This window comes from Mytilus trossulus, chromosome 7 (assembly GCF_036588685.1).
Source record: "Mytilus trossulus isolate FHL-02 chromosome 7, PNRI_Mtr1.1.1.hap1, whole genome shotgun sequence".
NCBI lineage: Eukaryota > Metazoa > Mollusca > Bivalvia > Mytilida > Mytilidae > Mytilus > Mytilus trossulus.
The window spans coordinates 42,593,376-42,605,638 of NC_086379.1; the positions used below are offsets into that span (position 1 = coordinate 42,593,376).

The 12,263-nt window shown below is 31.4% G+C and overlaps 1 protein-coding gene across 1 annotated transcript; it reads left to right on the top strand.

Moving 5' to 3' along the window:
• The first annotated feature begins 2,167 nt into the window (after positions 1-2,167).
• LOC134725102 (heparan sulfate glucosamine 3-O-sulfotransferase 6-like) lies at positions 2,168-9,610 on the top strand. The gene is made up of 2 exons (XM_063588649.1): positions 2,168-3,053; positions 8,677-9,610. Exons 1-2 carry the CDS (start codon positions 2,470-2,472, stop codon positions 9,290-9,292), a joined length of 1,200 nt encoding a protein of 399 aa, XP_063444719.1. The 5' UTR covers positions 2,168-2,469; the 3' UTR covers positions 9,293-9,610.
• The last annotated feature ends 2,653 nt before the right edge of the window (positions 9,611-12,263 follow it).

Sequence of the window (12,263 nt, forward strand, 5' to 3'; positions counted from 1 at the left end):
GTTTTTTTTTTCTGGACTTCATTATAAACAGTTCAGATCATAATATTATTCTTTTTTTCTGCTTTAAAGATAAACCAAGATCATATCTTAGTCGTAGGAAATATAAAAGAATGTAAGATTTAAATAGTTTATTCAAATCTCGACTTCAAAATTATAACGTAGTGTCTGAATAGTCTAACAAGAGGGTGTAATTAACAAAACGCTTGTTATCAATACCTTCTTATTAAAGTGTTTTTAAAGCATTCAAATTTCACACAAATATTGACAAAACCATTTTTATCTGACTAAAGTGATTTATATGTTGAAAAAGGAATAAAAGAATAGAGAAATGTATCTCGTATAGAAAAAAATAAAGATGAATAAAACATTTCAAAATAGTTTTATAGAGTATCGTGTGGATAAACGCAGAATTCGACACTTTAACGTGACTAAAAAGATATTTTTGTAAAAAATCATAATAAAAAGTGAGAAAACGTGCACAGATAAATTTCATACACATGCGCCTGTTTGATAAACATGCAGCTTTCAATTGCGCAATGACATTTGCTTCAAGTTATAAAAACGTCAATTTGAAGGGAAAATGTATGTAATTTAGTTTTTTTGTGTCGTGAGGTTGCTGACTAATTGACGTGAACCTTTCATATATTTTTCACATATATATATATATATATATATATTAGGGTATCCATCGGATCGCCATCAATGATGATGATACATGGCTGTGTACATAATGTATATACAACTCGTCTAAACATCAACCCAACAATGTTAGATCTGTAAATTTGCTTTCGCAAATGTTTGGTTCTTCTCTCGCCGGGATTCGAACCCATGCTACTATGATATCGTGACACCAAATCGCCTGCACTGCAGCCGTCCCGCTAGACCACACGACCACCTGGGCTCTAAAAAAAAAGAGCTTTCGCTGGCCATGTGCTACCTTTCCACGTCAGTTTTAATCTAGCGGCGTACTATACGTATCATGTACTGTAGTACGCCGCTAGATTAAAACTGACGTGGAAAGGTAACACATGGCCAGCGAAAGCTCTTTTTTTACTCTTATATATATATCGGACCAGGAACATATATATTAGATATACTGTTCCCAGATCGGACTGAACTTGTCTTGTACGTATACCCTCCAGTGCAGCAGTAAGCTGATTCTCGGCTGACTACTACAATTAGTTCATAGAGTGAAGAGTAATACAAGAGGATTCCAGTTTAGTGCAGCAGGCGATTTTTGGCATACCATTCATGCGCACAGACAAGGCCATATGCAATTTGAATTCTGTGGAAAAAATATTAATATAGTGTTTTAATACTTCGGCAAACTTCGTTTAAGTTTAATTAAAATCAAAAGTGCTGATATATATATATGTCTTCAAACTGTTTAACCACTATCCTTCATAGCAGAAAATGGATTCGGCAAGTTGACTGACCATGTCTTAAAAAAAGACAATGAGAGGGGGAAAACAGATGTTAATCACGCAAAAAATAGAGACATCTCAAAGGGATTTAATATCGGTGTTAGTGGTTTTTACTCTTTTATTCACCCGGATCTAATTCCGTTGAGCTTTCATGCATTTTCCGAAATTTTTTATATCACTTTCCACATTCATATTTATATGTTTCGAATTAATATACGATGAAATCAAATTTCAACAGAAAAAATATCGGTTTGCAATATCTGTAATTAAATGTAAACTATACCCCATGCATCATTTTGAAAATGTAATTTATAAGGAGTTCTAATTAGAAAATTGCATGTAAAGTGTAGGAGAAATTATATTTACTGACATGCTATAGATCATATTCGTTTTATGACATGCACGAAAAAACTTTGAAAAAAGAGTAGGGAAGGGTTCAGTCATTATATAATATAAACATCAAGTAGTTGACTATTCGTAAATTGGTCAATTATAACGAAGTGTCAAAAATATTGAAAATTTACAATCACAGGAAAATCGAAGGGTGAATTAAATATAATTGCGTACAGAAGTTTTCTAGGTGTGAGTAATATTTTGGTTGTTACACTTATGTGCGCGTAAAACAAGTAAGTGTGAAACCTTATTTTCATATCTAAGTTTATTTAAATACTGGGGTATTAAAATACATTTATAGACCGGCTACAAAAATATGATATTTATTTTCCTACACGTATTATTATTGAAATCGCTTTCTCATTCACTGATTCCTAAGATCTGCCTTCTGTCTGAATCAGCCAATCAGAATTGAGAAAACAAACACATGCTGTTCAATCAATAACAACTTACGCTAAACATTGCTAAACCTATATTTACTCTATGATCCAAGCAAAGTGCAGTGGTTTACTAAGTAAGCTAATTTTGAATCTATTTCAATAGGAACCGTTTTATGTAAAATCGATTAAAAAGAAATTGACAATCATAAAAACGGTCAACGAAGTAATGTTATTTTCAATGACAATTTTGGAATAAGCGAAAATGAAAGGCGATGAGAAATTTGTATTCAGGATTAATATTTAGAAATTTTCGAAAAATTAAACTTTATTTTGGATTATGTTTATTATTCTGTGTGATATTTGTGTTGAGCGGATATTTCGGCGAGACTCGATATTCTGAAGGGTCTCTAATTTCTAATTCAAATGCATTGGAACCGGGGACATTAAAAGACTTTCAGAATAGACGCCACAATAGAAATCTACAGTTCTTGTACTCACAAGAGCTCTTAACAGGGAATAAGAAAGTAGATTTGAAAGTCAAGACGGACAAAGGTATTTCTATCTCACCGAGGATATTTACCTACAAAAATGACTTCTTAACCAAAGATGTAAGCTTTAATGAAAATAAGCTTAACATCGCAGGAAAGGAGGCGACAGATTATACAAATTTAAATTCTGACGAAAAGAAAAATAAATACTTAACAAAAAGACTACCTCATGCGATAATCATCGGTGTAAAGAAAGGCGGGACAAGAGCCCTATTGGAGTTTTTAAGGGCTCATCCGAATGTCCGAGCCACAGGCCCTGAGCCGCACTTCTTTGATAAAAACTATGAGAAAGGCCTCGAGTGGTATAGGTTAGTATTATTATTTAAAGAGATATAAAGTATGTATCTAAACAAACTATTAACTTTACAAACATTGAACAAAAGAGATATTATATTTCATATTTTAATAACAAAATATTAAGAATGTAAATAACTTGAAGGGTGAAATGTTTTTTAAAATCTATGGATAGTTTCGGTCCTTGCACATTTACATAATAAATTGAACACTGAAAAGTCAATTAAAATATTCTACATACCACTTATAAAGCGATCTTTAAAATTGCAATTATTTCGATTAAGACGCTCAATAATTGGCAAAGTCGAGATTTAGCATGTGCATTGGTGAAGATTCTTCACTTTGAAACAAATTAACAACAGCTGAAGTTGCGAAACAGGAAATTTCTTATTTGTGTCAAATTACCTGCCTTGTAGTTCGTTAACGATTTATCCTTTTATAATGAAGTTTATTTTTCATCAAGTTAAAAGATATAAAAATTAAAACGGCATGACAATATAAGTGATATTTTAAAATAGATTTTAGAATTTCAATTAAATATCGTCAATTAACTTACCAATATAAAGATTTTTACAGCAATTCAACCCCAAAGCTTCAATTAAAGTTCATTACATTGCAATATTGGTAATCGATTTCTTTTGATTTTGTCTAATTTTAGTAATGAAAGGGATTTCTTAACGTTCAATTATTTATGCCCGATTTATTTTCTCATGAAGATTTAATAAGGTTTTGTCTTCGGCCTTGTCCTTCAATTTTAAACAGTCCGTGAGGACTTAAGCCATCTGTCAATTGTCCATTAGCTTGTCTACCCCCTGCCCAGTTTGAACTAAGGTCATCTATTTCATTTTGAAATAAATATGAAAATGATTTACGAAAATAATCACAAATGATAAAGGGTCTTTACATTTCTAAATTAGAAGTTATCTTTTCACATAAGTGAACCGTGTCACAATAATGATAGATTATTTCTGAAAAATATTATAACTTAATTGATATTTGATGGTCAAAATCCATTCAGAGAGAAAGGAGCTTTAAATTGAGCTGTTATATACAATGTATGCTCATCGCTTTAATGAATACGTTTGGATTTTTTAGCAATAGGGTTTTAAGATTAAGAAATACAATGTAAAAAAGATCAATTTTATTTTGTTTATTGTTTGTGGTGGTCTAAATATACCAACGGTGAGATTTTCTCGATTCAACAAAGTTTTTCTTCTAATGAGAAATGGAATGCATAATTGTTATCATAAAAAGACAGATTTGAAATAGTATAATCAAATATTTGTTTACAGTACTTGTATATATAATCCTTCATAAAATAGCTAGTTTGTTGAATAAATAAAGAATGCAAAAGGTTTAGCGAAACTTTTGAAGAGTTGGTATAGTCAACTAGCAATTATGATAGGTCTTGACTTGGCTTTGAAATGTTCACATTTTATATAATGATACAGCGACTCTACAAAAACACAAGAATAAAAGCCATCTTAAGTCAAGTAATTTCTGGGGCCCTTTTTTAGCTTGCTTGTTCGGTGTGACTCAAGACTCCGTGTTGAAAACCGTACTTTGACCTATAATGATATACCTTTACAAATTGTAACTTGGATGGAGAGTTGTCTCATTGGACCCATACCACATCTTCTTATATCTAATATTATAACAGTTTTCAAAAGTATCTTCATAATATTTTAAGCTTTCAATCCACAGGCACTTGTCTCTAAAAAAAATCCTATATACCTTGTGTTATATAATATTAAGGTATATAAGATTTTTTTCTGAGACAAGTGCCTGTGTTTCAATGGCCAAAAATTTAGATAAATGTTTTCCGCTTTTTGAAATACTATGATAAGTCTAACATTTCTTCGACCATACAAAATAAAATTACCTTACTTACACAGGGAACTTGTGTGATTTTTCATTTTATTAAGAAACTTATCTTCAACATATACGTTCAAGATTATACTACATGTATTCGATGTTATACTTCAGATCAATATAGATGGCGCTAATGTTGAATAATTTATTCCACCGTCTGTTGCAATTTGGAATCTACATAAAAAAAAACTCCCATTATTTTCACCTGTAAAGGTCAATATATTTGAATGCAAAGTAAATATTTATGTCCACGTAAATAATAAATATCCAGATGTCACAATTTTGTAGAAATTCCAATGAAAGTATACTATTTGCTCTTTTCTATAAATCTTGCAAGTATATATTATTGATTTACGAGGCCCCTCATGGTGGTGTCCAAGTAATCACGTAATCACAAATTTTGCCAATATCATCAAATAATCATTGATTAGTTTTTTAAACAAGATACCAAATAATCAAAAATACAGTCCTAGATTATCATATTATCAAATTGTAATGCAATCTATGGTGTGGTAGTCAAATACTCACTTCCTATAAAACACTTTCAACCAAGTAATCACATATTAAAAAAAAAAACCACGAGGAGACTCATTAACGAAAAAATATATTCTACCATTTTAATTTTTGTTTGTTACATATATATTGTTTTAAATTATATTTTCGTTTGCCATAGCATGATTTTTTTGTATATGCTTTTTGCAAATAAAGTATTCATTCATTCATGCATTCAATATAAACACATAAGTCATCTTCCTTTTATAGCTGGTGCCTATCTTATGATTAAAACGCCAAAGTTAATATATAGTGTTGAAAAGAAATATTTATTTCGTGTCAGAAGTTCGTTTCACATTAAAATGATTTGTAGTGCAAAATCATGTTACCGATAACCTTATCTTGTATCATCGATTGGAACTAAAGTACAAGACAGACATGTATGGAAATAATGAGGAGGAGAACAACCTTTGTCCTGAAATATATAAACAAGACAGACATGTATGGAAATATTAAGGAGGAGAACGACCTTTGTCATGAAATATATAATAGATATATATACAAGACAGACATATATAGAAATATTGAGGAGGAGAACGACTTTTGTTCTGAAATAATAATAGATCATAATATATAAATACAAGACGGACATGTATAGAAATATTGAGGAGAACTAATTTTGTCCTGAAATATATAATAGATATCAATATATAAGACAGATATGTAAAGCGACATTGAGGAGAACGGATTTCTTTCTGATGATATACTAGTATACAGGCCCGTGGCCAGGATTTCCCAAAAAGGGGGAAGGGGGTATTTGGACTCATGAACTCAACTTTAGCTGTCACAATTCAAACAAAACGTTGACTTCATCAGTGCTTATTTGTTTTCAAATACAGGTATGGTATATGTAACAGATATATACAAGACAGACATGTATTGGAACATTGACGAGATCGACTTTTGTCCTTATGTATGTAAAAGAAATGATCTAGGACACATTTATTTTATTTATTTTTGCAGCTAAATATCTGTTTTTCGCAAACTGACAAGCTTCTATTTTTCTGTAAATTCAAATTTTATTTAGTCTTTCTCGTGTAAAAAGTAACACACTAATGGTGACCTGTAGCTGTTAATTATAATAACTTTGTCATTTGGTCTCTTGTGGAGAGTTGTCACATTGGAAATCAAACCACATCTTCTTTTATATATATAAATCGGACAGGGGTTCAGGGGTGATAGGGCCTCCGTATAGAGCTTAATATATTTTTGAATTGAAGGCTGCTATTTAGAAATGAGAGTGAAACTTTGACATACATGTAGTTACTATGTATTTCATATTAATCGTTATTTAAGAAAAGTGCAATTAAAAGCCTAAACCGGAAATAAACAAACTAAACTATGGTCTATAAAAATTACACAGAAAAAAAGTAAATTAAAAAATTACACGAACCCTGCTAAAACCAGACACGAACATGGCCAGGTGCTCCGGAAGGAAGGTCCTACATATGTTTTCACTTGTTAAATCCGTTTTTACACGCGATCACAGACATGATAAAATATCTGTAAATTTTCAAGATACCAATGAAATGAGTTGATATTGTCTAGCTTTTGATTTTGTCAGTTTTTATCGAGTCCCCCGTTTTTGAATATATCAAAATCTTAATCGTTTGAAAAAGTCATAAATAGATTTAACAGAGACTATGGTTCAACAATTTAACACCATATATTCCCTTGTCATTTTTTTTTCAAAATCTTTATATAATGACACATTTCGAAGATCACACAACAGTTGGCTAAACTTATCGTTGGCCATCTGTGTCTGCAGGAAAAACACAGATTGTTATTTTTTTTACAATTTAGTTTGGTAAAAAAAAAATTCTCATCACGAATTCAAATGAAATGTCATGGTGCATGTTGCTGTAAACGATTAAGACTTTTGGCACAGGGGGAAATCCAGAAACAAAAACCAATATCCGTCATCAGGACATAATTAATATCCGTGCATTGCAGCATACCGATAAAAAATAATTTCCCTTCATAATAAAACTTTTGACCTTCAACACTATGTTACTAAAAGTGTAAGAAAATTGTCTACGGAATTCGTCGGTCGACTGCAAAAGGTTATTAAAAATAATTTATGAAACATGCACTTTTAATTCTCTGGAGTCTTGTTTCATATAAAAGTCTATAAATCTCTATAAAATTTCTTTTTAATTAGAATTGTAAGTTAATATTTTCATTGAGGAAAGTTTAAAGGCATACATACTTTTATTGCATGTGTTATGCCATAAACAAATAAGACAAACATTATACTTCTAAGGGTAAAAGGAAAATTAATCTTCCGATATATACATTAAAACCTTAAGTATGGGTATATCACACGTAAGGCTTTATTTTGTGTTCGTTAGTTGTTTTTAAGATTGTGTTTATATGTATTTTCTCAAGAATCATTAACTTCTTTGGTTGTATAAGGTAAAACCTGTTGGAATTTTAAGTAACGTCGTATTTTGTTTGGCCTTTTATTTCTTTTTACTTTAAGCCTCACAGATGAGTCTGTCAAAACGCGCGTCTGGCGTCCTAAATTTTAATCCTAGAATCTATGATTTGTTTATTAGGACGACATTTATTTATCCTGCATTTTGTTATCTATGTCCTGCCTTTTTCCTAATTTTTCACTCTATTCTGTCCAACCTTTTTTTAATCGGTTTATCCTGACTTTTTTCCACAAATTTTAATCTTGCCTTTTTTTGGCAAAGTTGCTCATCCTGCCTTTTTCAAATTTCATCCTAGTCCCCTCTCCGTTAAAATAAAATGGTAGCTACATTAGGCAATGTTAGGTATACACGTACATCACTTCTCCTTCTAATAATATTTTCCAAAGGTGATGAATTGCCACAATGAACAAGCCGGTTCGGTTAAATAATAAATGCATAATGGTCATTTTCCTAATACATCACGATGAAATATGCCGTTGCATTTTTAGTTTGCTAGATTGAGAATTTTGAGCAAACACCAGATATGCTTCTAAATGTTCTCTTTTTCGAATGTACATAAAACGATATACAAATGTATTATATATTATATATGTGTATTCTAAAATTTATAAAAAAGCTATAGAATTGAATTTACTTTCTAATTTTAAACGTAAGGACATGTAAGGTGAATTACATTTATTTTCATTTAGCATGCGTAAACTTCAGCTGGTTTGAGCCACAACTGGTTGAACTATACTTCATTTCGCATATAACCATCTATTTCTTTTATTTTCAGGAATCTTATGCCGGAGTCTGATTCGACACAACTTACAATCGAGAAGACACCCGGGTATTTCATAACCAAAGATGTTCCGAATAGAATTTATAATATGTCGTCTGCAGTCAAACTCATAATAGTTGTACGAGACCCAGTTACAAGGGCTATTTCAGATTTTGCTCAAATAGCTTCAAAGTCACCCAAAGTGCATTCTTCTTTTGAAGCTATGATGTTCAAAGATAATATTACAACCGTGGATACCTCACGTACCCTTATTAAAATTGGAATGTATTCAAAACATTTGGAAAGATGGCTGGATTATTTTCCTCTGGAACAATTTCATATTGTAAATGGTGAAAATCTAGTGACGGATCCTGGCACGGAGCTAATGAAAATACAAGAATTTTTAGGTCTTCCGATACAAATCACTGGCAAAAATTTCCATTTTAATCAGACACGTGGATTTCCGTGTATACGAAAAAAACTTAACAAAAGGCCACACTGCCTAGACGAAACTAAAGGTCGAAAACATCCATATATCAACCCGGAATCAATTCAGTCTCTGCAGGCATTTTTCAAACCATACAATCGTAAATTCAGTAAAATGGTAGGACAAGACTTTGGTTGGTCGTAAAACTGAATATTAATTTCAGCTGATTAAATTTATTTTAATGTAACATGTCACATCAAAAGATTAACCTAAATTATGGCATTAGGTCTGCATTAGGTACGGGTCAAGACCTAACATCATAATTACGACAGGATGTTTGAATAGGATATTTGCGTTAAATGCTGTTATAATTGAGTGCATGTGTGTAAATTTCATTTTTATTAAATTTTATAAATTTAAAATGAAGCTACAGTTGTCAGTAGCTTTAATTATGTTTAAATGTTTTGTTGTTATAATTTATTGAAATTTTGTTACAAGATGCTATAAATATTTAAATATTAATTTGTGTTTAAGAGTTTTTTGTCAGCCAATAAATCACTGAAAAGTTTTAATATTCAATATATGTAAATTTTAACAGTGAGGTTCGCTGATGTTGTCTATTTACCTCAATGATAATATAATTCTCGTTCCTTATTTCACACGAAAATAAGTCATATAGTTTAAAGCTGTTCAGAGTACTTTGCATTGCACCACACGACACGGTACGTATCTATCGTGAAACACTTCTTTCTTAAATAGAGCAAACCGAATATTTGAAAGCCAAAAATGTTTAAGAACCGAAATAGGAGAAGCTATTCGGAGATTCCATATGAGAGTTATTTCCCCTTTTGTATTTGATATAAGTGAAATGTACTTTTAACAGGAAAACTATAAATGATAGAGTGTTACTAAATTAATGTAAAAGTATATAGAACCATATATTTTTGGAATCAGTGACAAGTAAACTTTCAAAAAATACCGGAGGTATCATCTTTTAAACCGGAAGTAAAAAATTATCTCCCTTATTTATATCTTTTTGTATAGAAGCCATATATTTTTGGAATCAGCGTACATTAAGCTGTCATTTGACGCTGAAATTGACATTTAAAACCAAATTTAATATTTTCAAATCAAAATAGATCCTAACTGGTGGAAAGACCTTCAATTGTTATATGAACAATTGGTTTTTGATTTATTATGAATTTATAAATGTAAGAAAAGCATGTTTTAAATTATGCCAGTACAAATGTACTGACTACAGAGCTAGTGATACCCTCGGGGACTAAAAGAAGACCAGAAGCAGAATTGACCAAGTGCTATGACAATAAATTCAATGCGTCCGAAGCGCTTTTCCAGATTTAACACACTAGGTGGCAAGGTTTAAGTACACGAAACAACACACCATCGACGCAGAAAATAACAGTTTTAACAAATCTGCCATCCTTCAAAAAAATTCTCCAATGGCAATTGACTCTCACTGACAATATTTCTGACTTAGACCAATTTAAGGAAGAATAACAAAATATTTACTTGGAAAAGAAAACAGCCATCTTAAAAAAACACGCTTCAATTGGACATCTTTTCATGTAAAATATTTGTTTTCATGTTGGGGTACCACATTGGTCGAAACAATTTGAATTCAATCGTAGCTTTCCGTGAATATATGATTAGATATCTTGCAAAATAAATATTTTCCCCATTTTTACATCAAGCTTATTTGGAAATATCAATTCTGCTTTAATATAGAGGGTAGAAGAAATAACCTCTCAAGCCAAATGTTGTCATCTGAAACGCGATAAGTCCGTTGCTGAACCCGATTAGTGCGGAAAAGCCGAAAAAAACCCGATAAGTCCGTTACCATTCTACACCGTGAGACAGGCACATGGCTATTTTCATTTAGATATCTGTCACCTATACATGATATAGCAGTTTTCAACATCTTACATTTTTTAATGTACTAAATAGATATAAAAAAGATGTGGCATGAGTACCAATGAAAAAACTCATCATCAACGTCAAAAATGACTATGACGGCGTGCACAAAGTTGACGGCCCCTGTAAAATGCGCTTTTAAAAGTAGCTTTATACAACCGTGTCAAACATATATTTTAAAAAGGAAGTTTTTTTAATGATAAAACGATTAGAGCCAGCTATTAAAATCCACTTGATTAAAAAGATTATCAAAATTAAATCTATAAAGAATGAAACGAACATAGAAAAAACGGCAAAAACATATGTAACTTGTAACATTAAATAAGCATAAAATATAGTTTTTGACCTAAAATTTGTACAAATTCAACATATTCCTGCATTTTCGTACAATAATTTTTTTCGGATTCGGAATATGATAACATACGAACTTCACCTGAAAAAATTCAAAATCTGACATTGTGGATGAGTTTGGAATGTAATTCGTTATGTGTAACAAGTAATAATTTGGAAGGATTAATGTCAGAAAAGGGAAGAATCGGTGAAAAAAAATATGTACTTGCTATTTTCTTACATCGAAATGACTCGATATTCCAAATGTGCAAAACAAGAGGTTTAAAACAATCCGCAAAATATGAATGATTCGATAGTCCAGACTTAACACCGGAATTTTTTAAATGTCTAGCTATTATGTTACAGTTTAAAGAAACGACGTTTTAACGCTATTTTCTGAATAGGGTCTACGATATAGTCGCTTATTAATTCCTTTACACTGCTCTTAGCATGTATTTTCTTAGATTTTCAGAATGTGCATTTGCTGTACTTTGTTGTTCGAAAAAATGACACTTGTTGAACTTTTATTTTCAAAATTATGTGATAAACTACGTGTCCAGTGTTTTTGTTACGCTTACGTTTTCTCGGGGGGAAATGCCGACGTCGTAAATGATTTTAGCTATTTGAAGACGTTACGTTTGTGGACTCAGCTTTGTGCACGCCGTCTATAAAACCGTTCAAACGGGAAAACCAACGGCCTCCTCTATATAAATAACGAGAAACACGTATCAACCACATCAGCAAACGACAACTATAGCTCTGCATCTTTTATATAAGCTTTGGATTTCAAATATTTTGGATTATAGCTCTTCATCTTTTATATAAGCTTTGGATTTCAAATATTTTGGCAACGAGCATCACTGAAGAGACATGTATTGTCGAAATGCGCATCTGGTGCAAGAAAATTGGTACC

Bases quoted from the DNA above. Each gene is read 5' to 3' on its own strand.
- LOC134725102 (XM_063588649.1), top strand. From the start codon at position 2,470: ATGAGAAATTTGTATTCAGGATTAATATTTAGAAATTTTCGAAAAATT. The intron at 3,054-8,676 runs GTTAGTATTATT...TTTTATTTTCAG, and splicing joins AAAGGCCTCGAGTGGTATAG to GAATCTTATGCCGGAGTCTG.